This window comes from Argiope bruennichi, chromosome 10 (assembly GCF_947563725.1).
Source record: "Argiope bruennichi chromosome 10, qqArgBrue1.1, whole genome shotgun sequence".
In the NCBI taxonomy this organism is placed as follows: Eukaryota; Metazoa; Arthropoda; class Arachnida; order Araneae; family Araneidae; genus Argiope; species Argiope bruennichi.
The window spans coordinates 48,369,546-48,387,508 of NC_079160.1; the positions used below are offsets into that span (position 1 = coordinate 48,369,546).

At 26.0% G+C, this 17,963-nt stretch overlaps 1 protein-coding gene across 3 annotated transcripts in view; it reads left to right on the top strand.

Annotated features, from left to right (window-relative positions):
- LOC129988372 (transient receptor potential cation channel subfamily M member 7-like) overlaps nucleotides 1-17,963 on the top strand; it is a 120,238-nt gene that overhangs the window by 89,795 nt on the left and 12,480 nt on the right. For all 3 annotated transcript variants that reach the window (XM_056096586.1, XM_056096587.1, XM_056096585.1), the window contains exons 3-18: nucleotides 266-445; nucleotides 1,696-1,911; nucleotides 4,482-4,674; nucleotides 5,535-5,730; nucleotides 5,820-5,976; nucleotides 6,529-6,622; nucleotides 7,031-7,158; nucleotides 7,903-8,094; nucleotides 10,788-11,116; nucleotides 11,893-12,145; nucleotides 13,217-13,310; nucleotides 13,548-13,638; nucleotides 14,580-14,772; nucleotides 14,855-14,998; nucleotides 15,852-16,082; nucleotides 16,537-16,711. In XM_056096586.1, the coding sequence (XP_055952561.1) occupies nucleotides 266-445; nucleotides 1,696-1,911; nucleotides 4,482-4,674; nucleotides 5,535-5,730; nucleotides 5,820-5,976; nucleotides 6,529-6,622; nucleotides 7,031-7,158; nucleotides 7,903-8,094; nucleotides 10,788-11,116; nucleotides 11,893-12,145; nucleotides 13,217-13,310; nucleotides 13,548-13,638; nucleotides 14,580-14,772; nucleotides 14,855-14,998; nucleotides 15,852-16,082; nucleotides 16,537-16,711 (2,866 nt within the window). The remainder of the gene's footprint in view (nucleotides 1-265; nucleotides 446-1,695; nucleotides 1,912-4,481; nucleotides 4,675-5,534; nucleotides 5,731-5,819; nucleotides 5,977-6,528; nucleotides 6,623-7,030; nucleotides 7,159-7,902; nucleotides 8,095-10,787; nucleotides 11,117-11,892; nucleotides 12,146-13,216; nucleotides 13,311-13,547; nucleotides 13,639-14,579; nucleotides 14,773-14,854; nucleotides 14,999-15,851; nucleotides 16,083-16,536; nucleotides 16,712-17,963) is intronic.

Below are 17,963 nucleotides of genomic sequence, written 5' to 3' on the forward strand. Positions count from 1 at the left end.
TTGTTTTTATTTCTGTATTTAATGTCAAACAGAATCTAAAGAAATATTTCTTTTAAAGAATTAAATATAAAGCTTTACCATTTTTAGTTGTTTTAGAAATAAAAATAACCAAGAAATCTATTAATTAACTCTGTAAATCAGCATATTAATTATTTTTTATTTTATCTTAAATCTATATCTGAATTTGAAGATTTCATTTATTTTTTTATAGTGAAAAAATGTGTTATTTATAATTATAGTGAAAGTTCAATTGTTCAAATTTCAGGGACGTCCATTTTTACGAGCAGCACATGATGCAAATATGGAATATGTTGCCAATGTACTACATCAACAGTGGAAAATTAAAAGCCCTCGAATTGTTCTTGTTGTTGTATCCAATATTGCTCCTCTCCATGAATGGACAAATAAAAGGCAATTGGAACATCTACAAGCGGGTATCATCAAGGTGGGTGAATTTTAAGTGTTTTATTGGGTTTTTGTTTGTTTGTTTATAAGTGTAAATAATTCTTTTTACTTTCTTAGCTTTTTGCAATAAAATTAGATATTCAGATTAGTTTTCTGTCATAGAAATAAATAGATCTAAAGCTATCAAGTTTTTCATTTAAATACTTCCTGTGATGTTAAAGAATGCCTTTGACTTGAATTTTTAGAATCAAAAACATGTTTTTTTAGAAGGCTATATTCTTTAAATATAATCCTGAATGTAAATAACTATTAAAAAATTGGGCACAATTTAAAAATTCTAAAAATGTTCATTTTGCTAAGGTTTTTTTGGATTTTATGCAGTAACTGTTAGTAGTAGAGTGCTTTCTAGTAATGGAAAAATTTGTTTTCTGAAATATGTGGAAAAACATATTTAATTTCAAGAAAATTTTCTCGTGATTTTTTTTCTAATCCTGTGTTGAAACAGACTACTAAAATGTTCAAGAATTCTGCAATTCAACCAATGGTACTGTAACAATGAGCAACCTTCATTACATGAACTAATTTGAGGTATCTAAGGTTTTTAAATTGATATTAATGTTGAGATGAATCCTTATGAGAATTAATAGCATTTAGGGGATATATGATACTAACATGTATTTATTAATTAAATCTAGTATGGCAATAGAGAGTAGGGAAGAAAATTCTTCAAATCTTAATTTTTTAAAATGCATCTAATTATTTTTCAGTCTTTGCTATTAATAAATTATGTGTACAACCAACCTTACAAAGGAATAATTTTACATGGGTTTTATTTCCAGACTGATATATGTTATCATAAAATATGCTTAAACTATTCTTAAAAAATTAATTAAAATTGAAAGGATTATACTGCAAATAATTAGCATAGTTGAAAAGATTTTTTTTTTTTAAATTTTAAGTTGATGTGAAAATAATTTTTGTATTGTAATATTTTTCAGAAAAAAATCATCTAAAAATATCAACAGTTTGCTTAGTTTTTAATTAAGATTTTTAGAAACCTTTTTAAGATGCTCATTTTTACCCATATATATCAGCTTAGTTTGGTAGCTCTAGATTAAACAGTCTGGTCTGTGAAGAACAAACATAGACACATGTGCATGCTTTCATGTTTAATATTAATAGCAATTGTGAAATATTTTGATAGATTTCAAAGTTTTATTAAATATTGGAAATAATTTTGATTGAAGAAATTTTTTAACAAATATAATCTTATTCCCTATTCTGTTTTAGGCTGCTAATACTACAGAAATGTGGATTTTTACTCCAGGTGCTAATATTGGGATCACAAAAGTGATTGGTGATGCAGTACACAATGAGCTTCTTAGAAGACAGGCTCTTTTATGCCATAAGCATCCAAATCAGTCTGGAACTGCTTTACCACCCTTAACTTTAATTGGAGTTACCAGAGAAGATCTTATTATCTATGGGGATATGCTAGATGGCCGAGTAAGTATTTTTTAAAAAATTATTATTCAAGTTTTTGTATTTTTAGAAGAAATCTATGACAATCAAATTCAGGCTTCATTGAAATGAATTCTAAATTTATAATGAAAATAATTAAATAATAGGATTTTATATAATCTATCAGGCGCCAATTGTTTCTTTGTAAATTAATATTAGCTGTTGATTGTCATGTCTCTACTTCTACAACTAGCAATATACACTGAAACTTAGTTTTAAGAAATTGCCATTTTGATTAGAAATTTATTATTTATTACATATCTTGCCTGATTTTTTAAATATTGTAATTATTAGTTTTCACAGTTTTTAATACCAATAGTAGTGTTAATCAGCATATTAACTAATTATGAAAATTACTCAACAGAAGAAAAAAATGTGTGATTGTTTTCTAATTTTGTTACGTCTTTGAAAGAATTTTTTTGTATAAGTAGGTAAGTAGATTAAGTAAATGTAGGATAAGTAGATTATAAATGATATTTTTCAGTCTTAAGCACTTTTAATATATGTTGCTATTGTGACCATGATAAGTTGTTTAAATAATTGTTTTACATATTTTACACATCTATTCATTTATTTATTTATTTGGTAGCACAACAAATAAATTCAAAGTTTAATAGTAAATGTAGTATAATGTAGTTAATAGTTAATGTAGTTTAATAGTAAGTAATAATCAAATTTTTAATAAATGAAGGTGTCAAACCTATTAAAATTTGGCATAGATTGAATCTGCAATTTGATAATGATACTCTATTGAGAACATTCAAACATTCACTATATGGTTCAGATTTAACATCTTTATTGTTTGTTTGGACTCCTCAATGAAGCTGTAGCAGTAGAAAGATATTCGATGAATGAAGAAGTGAGAGATCCTCTTATTTCTTTTTAAATATATTTCTAATTAACAATGAGCAAAATTCTAAATATATTATATAGAGTTTGAAGATGTTGAAGGAATATGTATAGAATTAAATCATTAGAAGTACTTATCAGATTATATATATATATATGTATATATTAATTAATAACAGTACTACTCCTTTCCAACTTATTAATGAATTTCAAAACTGTTTTGCTAGAAAATGTTACACTGTCTTTTATTTTTCTAACATTCATTTATTTTACATTGTTATTTTTTAAATTTTACTGATTTCTTTCATGAACAAAAATAATAGTTCAGTATTTTTAGAATTTGATTTTTAAAAATTATGCCAGAATGAAGATTTTGGGACATGCCCATTTCTTCTTCTTAATAAAATTTTTGTAGAGTTAGTGGTTAGTAAACAAATTTTTTGATAAATGCTACATTAGAAGAATGGTGCAAGTCTTGCTTTCCTTAATTAGAAAGGAATAAAAAGGAAACTTTTATATAAGAATGAATTTCTTCTTTTTATATACAGAATGAAAATCCTTCCATGTTAAATTCTATTTAGCTTAAAAGTTTATTTGAAACATTTAGGTTCATAAATGAGTTATTCATTTGAAGAGACCTGGCATTAATTTTTTATGATGATGTTTGTCTATACGTAATGTATAATAACGTATTGCATAAATATGTAACTATGTATATATAAATATATGTGCAAAATATTTAACTGAAAACTCCTAGGGACTCATTAATGTACAATCTATTTTTCTTAAGTATACTTTATGATTAAATTTAAAATAAAAAACAAAGTAAGGCATACATTTTTTAAAAAAATATTTTCAGTAAAAATTGCTTTTGTAGTTTAAATTATTATAGTTTCTCTATATTTTGTCACATGATCTATAATTTTACAAAATTTCTTCCATTACAATAATTGTTCTTTATTGTTCTTTCTATTTTGTTTTTATATCAAAATAAAAATTCTGAAAGCAGTAGATTAAGTAGATAACTAGGCATAAAACTGTTTGTTTCATTATAAAGAGATTCTTCTTATATATAATATGTATTTAATTATTTTTTTACTAACTTTTAATATAATCTAACTATATATTTCTAATGAACTCCAGGGGCCTATTCAAGTATTGAATCAGGAATTTTTTTATTTCTTAAATTCCAAAATAAAGTTTACTACTCGTTAACTCTCCCTGTTCTGCAATTTGGCATTCAACTTATGTTCACATTTTTAGGATCTGATTCCATAAATGGCCATGGACTGAAATCAGTTGAATATTAATTTAAATGGTTTATTTCAGACTTTATAATCTTTGGAAACCATGCTAACTTTATAGTTAGTTTCCATAAAAGAAATTTAATGTCTACAAAGGTGATTACACCTTTAAAAAAGAATGTCAAAACCAATATCTTTATATGTATATAATTGCTAAATATTTTTAAATTAATATCTTTTTTTTTTAATTTTAAAATGTTGACTTTGTGGGGAGGGGATGAAATGCAAAGCTGTATTGATGAAGCAAAATTATGAAAATGTTTTAGTTAGGTAAAAATTTTGTCTTTGCAATTTATCCAGTACTTTAAAATTCCTGATTAATGAATGGACACTTGCATAATTTTACATTGTATTTCATTGCTTTTGATACATATTTCTGAATACTGATTTGCTTCTTTTCAGATGCAGAGAGTTGAAATTGAAAATGAAGGCAACCAACCTGAAGAAAATAAATATGAATTGAATCCTGATCATTCACATTTTGTAATTGTGAGAGACAGCACAATTAATAAGACTGGTATAAATCATTTTTTATTGAAATTGGAGCAGTATTTAGCATCGTCTGAATCTCTTCACTGTGATATTGATGCGGCTAGTAAGTTAACATTTTACTGCTTGTTTCTGCTTCATCTTTCTTTCATTCATTTATCCATCCTCAAAATGGATTTTATTTTTAATATTTTTTGTTGTATATAAAATTATTAGTTTTTATGTATACAATTCTGCCATCCTGTTACTTTATATGAATATTGCAGTGTTTCCATTAAAGTGCAATGTATATGCATTCCATTAACAGCCAATTGATAAGTTATTTGCATTGTTACCACTTTCAAACAAATTCAGTCTCATGAGGAAATTAATATGTTGAGTTATCATTGTCATAATCATTAGAATGTTTTAGTGACTTTAAAAAGTTTTTACATTATTTTTTTAATGTACATTGTTTTACTTTTATGTGTGTGTGTATTTTTATTGTTTTTAATCATATTTGTGCTATAATTTTTATTAAAATCAGAATTTAATTTTTAAATCTAATTTATCTTTTCTGTTAATCTTTTTTGTTTCTCATGTTTGATTGAATTTTTAATTCTTATCTTCGTTAATATTTTCTTTTGAAAGTAAGTTTATAAAGTTTTTCTTTCAAGCAAGTTTACTAATAGTATATTCTTTTCTTGATCTCACAGACATTATATATGTTAATATTTTTTGTTTTAAAAAATTATACTGTGTAGTTATACTGTTTGCATTCTACTTTTCACAAATAAATAATAATAAATATGTTAAATAAAAATGTAAATAATAAAAATGTGTTATAAATAAGATTGTTATATTTTTAGTATGCATTTATTGTTAAAATAATTTTTGGAAGAAAAAAAATCAATGCTATTTTTTCATAAAATTATAAAGCAATTCAAAAGTTTTAATTTCCTTTCTGTTTCTAAATTTCTTAATTAGCTCCTCGTCGTCATCCTGATGTATGTTCATTATCAGCAAACGAAATCCCAGTTGTATCTCTTCTCATTCAAGGTGGTTATGATTGTGCAAGATTGATTTTAGAACATCTCAAAAAACAGTTGCCAGTGGTGGTGGTCCGTGGTAGTGGAGGTTTGGCAGATTTATTAGCATATGCCTATTATGAAGTTTCAGAAAGGTACAGTGATTATTATAGAAGTAGAACATTACAATTAAATATTTTCATATGAATGCGTATCTTTAAACTTTTTTATGTTTCATTTTTAGGCCCAGAGGCATTCAAGATGCTGAATTTGTTGAAAATTCTTTAAAGAGAGAACTGTTTAATAAAATTGCTCATCATTTTCCCCAGCTTAGAGAAAATAATTTAGCTAGAAATCTCTTTCGTGATAGAATCATGGAATGTGTCCGTTATTCTCATCAAGTGAGTTCCATTTTATATTTGCGATTTTTGCTTAATTTTTTCAGTAAAGGCAGCAATAAATGATAAAAGAAAAATTGAACTGTGAATATCTTATCTTATGATATGATGACTTTTTTTGATGGTGTAATGTTATTTGGGATCTTTGTATTTGTCTGATAAAGATTTCTTGGGGCATTTTATGATTTGCTTATTTTTTGAAAAATATATTTGCTAATTTTATATTTTAAGCATAAAATTATCTTAAATCCCATTTTTCCAGAGTGTGCTGTCTTATTTTTCATATTAAATTTTTAAACTAAATTGTAATATATTAAAAAATTACACTTTATCCTTGAGCATTATTTTTTATTTTCCTTGTATAATTTTTATGTAAAAAATTTTATTTGTTTCATATTACTTTCATTGTTTTTATACTATTTTTAACATACTCCTGTTATAAATGTTATGTCGCTATTTATTATGTGATAATTACAACCTAATTAAGTATAATATTAAATGCATATATGTCTATGTATTATCAATGTATTTGTTTTATGTCAATGTATTTTCCAGAATGGCCAAGTGTACTTAACAGTTTTAAATCTGCACAGTCATACTTGCAATTTAGAAAATTTAGATGAACATCTTTTAAGAGCACTCTTTAAATGTAAGTTGTTTCTCTTATTTTTAAAATGAATAATCTTGGCATCTTTTTGTTGTGTCACATATGAAATTAAAATTGTTAAATATTAATAAATAATCTGTGAAAAGTACTTGTAAAGTATTTTTAAAGAATAATTTTTTTAACTATTGTTTACAATTTTTTTTAACAAAAAAAATTATTAAACCTTACTAAAATTCCCTTAAAAAATGTGTAAAGCCTTCAATTTCAGTATAAGTATGTATTTAACTTAAAAGTAAGTATAATGGAAATATTTCTTTTATTGGATAATTGCTAATAACTTTGGAATGTTCTTCCAGGAATGGTACTTATTATTTTGATTATACTTAATATTTTTAATGTTAATTTGTCTTTGATATGTAACATAAAAGTTAATGTAATTTCATTTTCTAGCACAAAGACCTGATCATACCAGTTGGCATGCGCAAATGCAGAAAGACTTACTATTGACTTTAGATTGGAACAGTCCTCATGTGGCTATGTCAGAAGTTTTCCTAAAAGATCCATCAAATAAATTTAAAGTAAAGAATTTTTAATTTATATATTTTTTTCAAAAAATGTTAACAAGCAATTCTCAATAAAATCTGAAATTAAAAAAATATTTCATTTTGCCTTTATTCAAAATATTTGTGCTATTCTTTTTTTAAAATATTTCATGTCGTGTACTAGGAAAATTTAACATGAAAAAATTTCTTTTATTGAATGAAATATTTATGTAATGCTTTAGTTACACTTCCTGAGAGCAAATTTTATGTGCCTAATCAATCAATACACTGTCTCTAATGATGGTAAAACAAAGTTGTAGATTAAAGTAATATAATTCATAATCAAACAATTTATTTAAAACAAAAATAATCATAAAAATGCTTGAATTACTTTTTCTTGGTGTATATCCTCTTAAATAAATTTGTTTTTTAACAATTTGCAAAGTTTTTATCTTTTGTTGGTAATTAATACTATATATTCCTGTTTGTTTTTTAATTGAATTCTGGTGAAATAAATAAAGGGCTGCAGTCAAAATATGTACAAAATGACCATAACATAGCTATTTACCACAATGAAATGTGTACCAATTTCTTTGTGTGAATTGCTATAGTATCTTCTTTGCATCCACTCCTTTTGAAAATTAACATACTATACCAATAGTTTTGCTTGGAATCAATGTTAAGTTATACTTTAAAAATATGTCTTAAAAAGTTAATCTTTCATTTAATTGTATCAGCAAAAAAGACACTGAGTAATTATTTACCAAATATCTCTTTTAGATTGATAAAGACATTTTTGAGCAAGCCATAACTAGACTGAATCGCGAAGATTTTGTCGATTTGTTCTTGCGGCAAGGATTTCAAATCCATAAATATCTTACACCTAAGAGATTGAGGCTTCTTTTCTTGCGATGTAGAAGGCAAGAATTTTTCCGAACCGTTTGCTGGGAAGGAGCTCTTGGACATGGATTGGTGCGTATACATGGTGAGGGATAATATATTAATGTCTTAAAGGAGACTTACTATTACTCTACATTTTCTTTAATAATTTTCATATGGCTTGTATAGTTATTAAAAAATTATATGTTTTATTTTTTTTTTATTTAATATACTTGTTTTGTTTATAAAATAATATGAAAAGTTATGTTAATCACAAAATAATTATCTTATTTTATATATTTTCTGAAAGTAAGTTAAAGAGTTCTCCAAAAATGTATTGAAACCTTATTCTTGTCCATTGCTTGTTCATAAAAGTGTGTGTGGCATGTGTTAATTTTTATAACTTGCTTATTGCTGAAAAAACCTCATGAACAAAACTTTTTTTTTTCCTGAAACTGAAACTTATTGAAATGTACAGGTAATTTTTTTTACTTGCATATGAAATAATTATACATATAGAAAAAACATCAGTGATAGTGATGAATTCATTGAAAATCTTACAATGAATATTAAATATGAAAGTTATTACATTTTTTATATATATTTGATTTTGAACAGATACTTTCTCTTATTTGTAACTAATTATCATAGATTTTCTTTCTCTAAATTGACTCCCCTCCCCTCCCCCAATTGAAGGTTGTTAGAATTTTACTTTTCTGTTTTTGCCAGACCAGTGGTGGGAGAGACTATTTAAAAACTAGTAAGAGAATTGTGTAAAAATCAATCTTTCTAGACAGAAAAAAAAAATGTTATTAATTCTCAACTTTTCTTTATTGAATAAGCCTTTATTTATAGATGAAGTATTATGTGTTGTATTTTTTGTTCCATTTGCAATTTTTCTCGCTAAGATAACAAATGCAAAACTAATTATTGTATGAATATAATTGATAATTCTTTACGCTTAAAAGAAATGCTGTATTTTAGAGCATTTTGTATATTTTAAACTTACCCAGTGATTTTGCTATATCTCCTGATAGTTTCTCAGGCCCATTCCTGATTTAATTTGTTAAAGTATTTCTTGATTGAAAAACATTTGTCAGAAGAAGGTTATGATTTGTATTTTTAAAGCCATGCTCTTGAAGATCATTATTTAAAAACAAGTAGACTGATAGGACCTTTAGCAACAAATCGCTATTTGTTGGACAGTTTATTCATTTTTTTTTCCGCTAGTAAAAACAAATGCATGTCAATTTGCCCCTGAAAAGTCCCTCTAGGATGATAATTTACCCTCATACATAGCAGCCAAGTTACACTAATATGGCAGGTATTATCAGGTGCTCCAGGATGTCCCAATGAACAGAAGATGCCAAATTTCTTGTCTATCTGAATATTTATGTTCAACCAAGTGAAAGTATTGTTTGGTTGGGAAATAGGGGATACGAAAGAATAAAAAGAATAGAAAATTGCAATAAAAAAAGCTATCTATTTATCAAATGAAAGTAAATCTTGGAAAGTTTCTTACAACTTCCAGCTTCATCTTGAATGTAGTGTAAACTTCCTTTAATTTTTAGGCGGAGGGGCAAAAAATTTTTCCATGTATAAAAGATAGCCTTTGGGAGATAGGGGAGATATTGAAGTTAAATGTTTAATACTATACAAGGTTATTTTGATACCTTGTATAGTATACAAGGTGCTTTTTTTTAATGTGTGCTTTAATTTAAAAAAAGATCTGTCAACAAAATATAGGCTGTGCACCAACTGCTTTTATTACATTCATTAAAAATAATTATATTAATTGTTTTTTAAAGACATCAATGAAATGTGAAACAACTTATGGAAACTGCATGAGAAAAACTTACATTCTTATTTTAATTCACTTTACCAAATCCTTTTGAATTATTGTAAAATTTGTTTATATTTTGCATCATATAATAATCATATGTCATAATCATATAAAATTAGTTTGCTTATAAACTTATAAATTTGTTAAATTTTATATTAAAATCCTTTTTGCATCATTAATTGATATTAATTTCTCACTCTATATAGATAGACTGCTCTTTTAATCATGGTCTAATAATAGATTTGTTAATTATTAAAGATAGACATATTTTTCTACTTAGGAAAATGGCAGAAAGAATTATATTTGTTAAAATCAATAAATGATCTGCTGAAAAATTACAAAATCCAAACTTTTATTCAATTTCCTGATTTTATTAGTCATATTTAATAAAATATTCTCAAAACATTACCAGTTTAAATATTTAAAAGAAAGTTTAATTCTTCTGTGGCAAAAACTGGTTAAATTATGAAGCTTTGAGTTTCATTATCTTAGGTCAATCAATAACCACCTCTAAAACACTGTTCTATGAACGGGTAGATTTTCTTTGAGGCAATCATTGAAGTATTCTATTGTAGGAATATATAATCTTAGTCAATTTTAGTTGCATATGTGTGGAGCCTTTTTTTTTTTTTTTTTATTCAAATTGCTAGGTTTCCAGTATTTCTATAAATATGATTAATATAGCCTGGAGAATACTGTATAAACATTGTAATTATTTAGCAGTACATTTATTAACTCAAACTGCATGAAATATAATTTTTTATTGTGAGCATTTTTTTTCAATTTTATAAAAACTGATATAATTTTATTGAAAATGTCACTTAAAATATGATAATATAGGTATAAATTATAATTTAGATTTTACTGTTTATTATTTTGCTGATAATTTTCTAAATCTATAAATTCTTTTTGTATTTTTATGTGTCGATTTTCTCTTCTGCAGATCACCAAATTCAGCAAAACTTTCATTGATTCAGATCTGAATTTATTGATTGAGATGTGCACAGGTATCCACAATTTCATCAATTCTCAAGAAATGTCTGTAAATGCAATGGGCATGTATACAGTCGATCCTTCAGCCGCAGAGCGAAAATCATTGTGCATTTTAATTCTGTGGGCCGTTTTCACCAACAAACCTAAATTAGCTAAGCTGTTATGGCAACATTCTGATCAACCTATACATGTTGCATTGATAGTGTCAATGATTTATGAAAAATTACAGGACTATGTGAATGACACAAATGTAAAGCAAGAGTTGTATACACTTAGTAGGTAAGTAAATTGTTGTTATTCTTTTAAAATATTTCAAAAAAATTCTTATCATTAAAATTTATATTTAATCTAGTTTTGAGTCAAATTACCTTATTCTAATCATAATAGTTTTTTTTCCCTTAAAAACTAGTTTTTATATGTGCAATAATAAATAGTTCTATACAAATTATAGTTTGTGATTAGCATAAGGTTGCTACTGGTTAATTGACATATGCACTCTTATTTTGGATTCATTCAATAACGTCTTTTGACAATTGCAAAATAAGAGTGAGAGAGGCTGGGTTAAAGGAAATTTTATAAAGGAACTTAATGCATTGCTTTAAAATTGTAATTATAAAAATATTATAGCTAAATTTTGAGAAAATACGTTTTCAAACTGTATTAGGAGTATGAATAAATAAATCAATAAACATATTAATTGATTCTGGGAATTAATAATAATATTTTGATTGCTATGAGGATTGAGTCTTTCATCTATGCTTGTATTTATATGATTGCAGCCCATTTTTTTCTAAGAAATTTCTCAAACTTTCAAATTATTATTGGTAAGCTTCATTTTATTTCTGTCTGGTCTTTGTAACTTGGTAACTGTCAAATTAATCACTATTTATAGAATGTTTTTTTTATAATGCAAATAGTTATAATTTTAATTATTTGCATCTCATATTTGGATTTGTTTCCTACTCATTTATAAAATTATTTTATTAATTGTTTTTGTAACTTCTTATCACTCCATATATTTAGAGAAATTAATAGTGCATTTTTATTTCTTGCAGAGAATTTTCTGAAATGGCAACAAGCGTCCTGGACGCCAGTTACCAAGATTCTTCTTGTAGAGCTTATGATGTTTTAAGTGAAGAAACTTCAGACTGGTCATACAAAACAGCTGTAGACATTGCTGCTAATGCTAAAAATCGCACGTTCCTTTCTCACACATGCTGTCAGAAATGGCTTTCCAATTTGTTCTTGGGGAACATCAGGATAAGAGATCTTACCTGGGGAGTCGTAACTTTTCCTCAATGGTTTAAGGTATCTTCTACAAAATTTCTAATCATGGTACTGCACATTTGCTAATTAACTTGAATTTCATGCAGAGTTTTAATATAATTTTCCTCCAACATTTTTTATATACTTAATATTTAATTTTTTTTTTAAATTTTATTTACTGGTTCATACAATTGACTCTTTGTAGATTTGACAAAAAAAATGATTTTCTATTTTTTTTTTTTTTTTAATGTAGATAGAATAATAATAATGCTCTCAATTCGTAAAACTTATTCTACATTAAAAATAAAATTTTCCCCTTTTATTGAAAGCAGATGAATATTCTTCATATTCTGATAATAGCATAGTATCATTTTCTGTGTATCTAAAAATTCTAATTAAATAGCAGGATATCAATCTAATGCAAAAGAACTGCATTGAGAATTAATATAAGTCGGATGCAGATTAAAAACAGTGAACTTACAAATGCTTTATCTTCAAAACATATAAGTTTCTTTCATTACATTTGTAGTTTTTTTTTTTAATTGAATTATGAAAAACCAGGGAGCACAAACAGTAATTGTTCATGATTTTTTTAATGTAGTACTTGAAAATTAAATGATTACATAAAATAAAATTCAATAGGATTTATTAGTTGTTGTTAAACTTCTAATGAGAATAATGCTTCCCCCCCCCCCTCTTAAACTTTAGAAATTTTACTGTTATACAACAATTTCCTTTTTCTTAACTCTTAATAACCAAGAGCTTTTTCTGTTCGTTTTAATAAGTTAAACTATTGGATATTAAATTTAAATTTTTTTCATGCCCTTATATTGGCACTTTTCTAAGCCATGAATGGTATATCATGTAGTAGGGCCTTTTGATTATTAAAGATTTATTTTTCTTTTACCATTCTATTTTCTGCTAGGGGCTTTTTTTTCGCTATCGTTTAGTTAGCCTCCAACTTTCATGCAGTTATACTTAGATTTATTTAACATCCTTTATTACTTTAAAGATAATTTGCAGAAAGATCATCTAGAATAAATATATTTTTTATAAATTATATTTAATCTTATTTTATTTGTTTGAAATCCTTTAATATTAAATCTATTTTAGGTTGTCTTATGTGCTTTCCTCATTTTCCCCATGTATATTTGGATACGCTTTAAAATGGATCCTCTACAGTCCTGGGATTTGCATACTGCTACTGGTAATATACATAAATACTATTTTTTTTTTTTTTAATGTTGGATATTTTCAAACTTTTTAGTTGTCTGATTATCATTCATTTATTCATATTAATAGCATGCAATAATGTACCCTACTATATATATAATCAGGTTTTTTTTGCCCTTCTTTTTTCAATTGTATAAGTTGATTTTTAAAAAGAAATACTGGAAATATTCCCAAATAATTGAAATAAATGTTAACTGTTGATAAATTTCAGATATTGATTCTGATGATGAAAGAGATGAGAGAGATGGAGAAGATGAAATCCTAATTGAGTCAAATCAAGGAAAGGATTGTGATTTTATAAGGTATAATTGTTATCTTTTCACATAATAGTTATCATTCGTTCATCTTGTTTAGTTTTGTTAATTTTGCATTTCTATCTTAGATTGAATTTCATCAAAAAATGTTCCTTTGTGATGCAAAACAATTTAGTTAGTTAAAAAAAACATAAAAATAAGACTATTTTGTCAATATGGCTCAAAATTGCATTTTTTTCTGTCTCGAGATCAGATTCAGACTTTTCATTTCCTTGCCATATGCCTAGGATCTGTCTTGTAACAGATGCATTTCTTAATAATGAAATAGTATTGTACTCAGGACTAATATCTTCCTATGAAACATTTTTTTCTTTTCTTTTATTTACCATAGCTATTTTTGATATTTGAAATGGTTTCCAGGCAGTTTATTTTAAGAAATTTATAAATTTCATCCTTTGTACTATTTATCAATGCTAAAGTTTTTAAAACTTCATTCACTTGTAATGTGCTTTTTTTGGTTTAAAAAAAATTTAGATCCCAAATTTTAGAGGGGGGGGGGGAATGAGAAACCAAAAGTATTAATTAATAATAACTAAAATAAAATTCAATTAAAATTAATCATTTATAAAATTTAAATAAAATCTTAGGAGCCTTCTGTTTTTTCTTAATAATTGTTGATGTTTCTGAATGAAGTCCTTAGGGAAAATATCATGGTCCCTTAAAATTCTTATCCTGTAAACCAAGCTATACTGTGAAAGATGTAATAGTTTTTTTATATCTCTGTCAGCAGACTACATTTGAAGAAAGAGTTAGGCAATTAAAAATTGCAGCTTCTAATAGAACATTGTTTTTTCTGCTGTACATTATTGTGATATCTTGAATTGGACCATTTAAAAGACTATGAAAAAAAAAATCCTAATTTTCATTCATTTTTCTTTTTGTCCTATAGATGATACTCTAGGTTTTTAATTTTTTTGTATTATTTGCAGGCCTAAGGGTAGTGTTGTCTATCTCAAGAACAATGATAAAGTCAGCCCGTTTGACTTTGGCCATGGTCACCACAGAGAACAAGTTGCAACATTATTGCGTGAGAAAGAAGTCTTCATCCATTCCCCTCCTCCACTCTACCGAATGATTTACCTAATGTGGAGTGCACCTATTACAAAGTTTTGGACTTTTCAAGTAAGTTTTCTTGATTTAGTTTTTTTTAATGTTTTTCTAGTTTTCCCAGATGTATTTCATTTGAATTTTTACTATCTTCCAGATATTTTATATGATATATCTAGGATTTTTCAGCATGGCTGTTTTATGGCCATCCTGTGGAAACAAAGAGCTTGACATCATTGTTTGTTCCTGGACATCACTCATTGCTATTGAATACATTAGACGTACTTATGTTTTGTATAAAGTAAGTCATTGCATTTAAGGATGCATTTTTTAAAATTTTCTTATAATTTAAAAATATGAGTGCAGTTTTACTGAATATAGTGTTGAATTATTTATTCAATAAGAACTGCCATGATAATCTCTATTAAATTGTGATCGCTTACCTTGTAAATTTTCAAATATGCCTTTTGTCAGAAATCTTACTCTTCAATCGAAACTATAATAGTATTATTATAGTTTCTACTTTCTTTCAAGTTTATAATTTAACTACAATATTGTGATTATTTTAAAAAGTTCTTAATGTTTTTTGAGAAAACAGAGTTATTTAAAAAAAATTAGTTTAAATGCAATTTACAAACATAATAAAATAAAAAGATCATTTATGTAGATTTTTTCTTTCTTTTCATATTTATGACTAATTTGCATACAACATTCCAGGCATGATTATCTGTGGGTAATATATGTATGTGCTGCAGAAAGATTTTCATCCTAATTTTAAAAATTTTGTGTTAAAAAGAAAATATTTTTCTGATTATATCATTTTAAGAACATCAAACACTAATTTTTGTGCACTAATTAATGTATTCTGAAGAATTTTTTAAAAATATAATTCATCATTTTCTCAAAAGAATTAATTTTGATTATAATTTCCAGATTACTTTTAGCTAGAATAATATTCCTATTTTAAAGTTGCACTCTCTTACATTTGGATTTCTTTGCGTTTAACAACCTTTGATTAGTGCTTGAGATGTCATATGTTAGTTTTTGTGATGGTATTCCTTTGATTCCCACTTCCTCTTTTTAGTATTACTGTTTTTATATTACTGATAATTTCTAATGTTAAAAAAAATTCTAAAGATATTTTTCTTTTTCAGAAATACACAAGTGTACCTTTGTTTTTCAAATGTTTGGAGATACTGTTAATCATAGCTTTTATCATTTTGTATGTTTTGGGAAGAGTTTTGAATGTTGGTGTAATATTTGAACCATATACTGGCAAAGTTATACTATGCATTGGACTATTATATTTTTTCTATCGACTCATTGCCATATATTTGCCTATTTCGCCAACATTGGGACCACTTTTGTACAGAGTTCGACTTATGGTAAGTTGAATATTTTATTAATTATAAATTCTGTCTCAGTAAATTATAGAATTGATCCCAGTTTTAAATACATAATATTGTGAAATGAAATGATTGATTCCAGTTTAATTGTTGCATTTGGTTGATGTAGAATGTTTCTGTTTGCATCTTTTCTTTTTTTTAAAAAAACTCTTTAACTTATATATCAATATGAATTGTTAAGGACTGAAATAACTCTTCAATTCACAATATTAGATACATATTTTAATGTTATTGACTTACTACTTGTCAAATTAATATAAATACTACACATTTTAAGTTTAAAACAATACTATTCAATGATATTATTATTTATTAAATTTTTGTCTGTAACCATAAGTTTACATTTTATATGTAACTTTCAAGAAGTATAAGGTTTTTTTCCCCTAATTTATACATTAATTTTTTAATTTTCATGAAATCTTTATACTTTTAGGTTACAGTCGACTTTGTGAATTTCATGCGTATGACATTGCTTGTAATCATCAGTGGTGGAATTGTACTTCAAGCTGTTTTGTATCCTGATTATCCTCTTACACTTGAACTTTTTAGGCAAGCCTTCCACAGAGCTTGGTTTTCTCTATTTCTAACACCAATTGGAGAATTAGAAGGTATGCAGCTTGAAATATAATAGTTGAGGCCTCTTCATCTGACTTTCTCCCAACAACAATTCCTCTGAATAACTGCTATACAATAACAGAAACAAAAACTGCATAATAAAGAAAGAGAAATAAAATTGTAAACTGCAACTGTTATAATTTGAATATAGTCTTGAAGTGCAATATATTTTTTTAAATACGAGAAATGTTTTATTATAATTGAATAAAATCTGAAAAGGTATCAAGCGCATATTCTTGGAATTAAAATAAACAGAAATAGTTCATGTGTAGCCATTGTCAAACTACAGCATCCCAAACTTTTTTTAGCATATGAATATAATTATTAATTCATTTGGTTTGTGTATGATATCTAAATTCAACAGCAATCCTACACTATTGCTTTTAGAGTTTTGAAGGTTCAAAGAAAAAGCAACAACCAAACAAAAAAAAAAAAATGGTGAACCCTATTTTATAGAGAAAGAGAGAACTTTTTTGAAAGAATAGTACCATCTCGCATGGTGTAAATTATAATCAGAAAAGTATCACCTGTCCTGCTGAGCATGCACAGTCTCAAAGCTTATTCTTATTCTGCTGTTGTAAAGGAAAAAGGGTGCTGCTTTTTAAAAACACTTTTTCCTCATCAAATGCATTCAGTAGTAAATTTAACATTTTACTACTAAAAAAAAAAAACTTTGTGAACTTGAAATTTAAAGATAAAAAAGACCCAATTAATGACAAGGAGAAGGAAAAAATATTAGGTTATAGTTTTTTGTCAATAAATAGGATGTATTTTCATTATATATATATATATAGAGAGAGAGAGAGAGAGGTATGGATAGGAAAAATATTTTTTTACAGTGCTAATATATTATTATCATTCTGATAGGGATTTCTGACGCATGTCAATCACAAGTAAGAGAAACACAGGGATCTTTTAAAAAGAATGTGCTTACTGGACATTTTTCTATCCCTTCATGTGGAGCGTGGGAATGTGTCGGCATTTAGCTGATTCAGCAATTTTACAAAGCTTCTCTTAAATTAATTAAGTAGAGAAAGTGGAATAGGATCAAGAAATAAGAGAATAAACTTACTATGGGCTAAATTAAGATAAAACTTTGTAAATTAATTAAATTGAAATGAAGAGTTTAAAATATCATTACATATATATATAATGTATAATATACATATAAATTCTATAAATAGAATGTATTTATGTCTTTACATAAATGTTCCCGCTTAAACTGAAGTTTGGAATGTGGAGCCA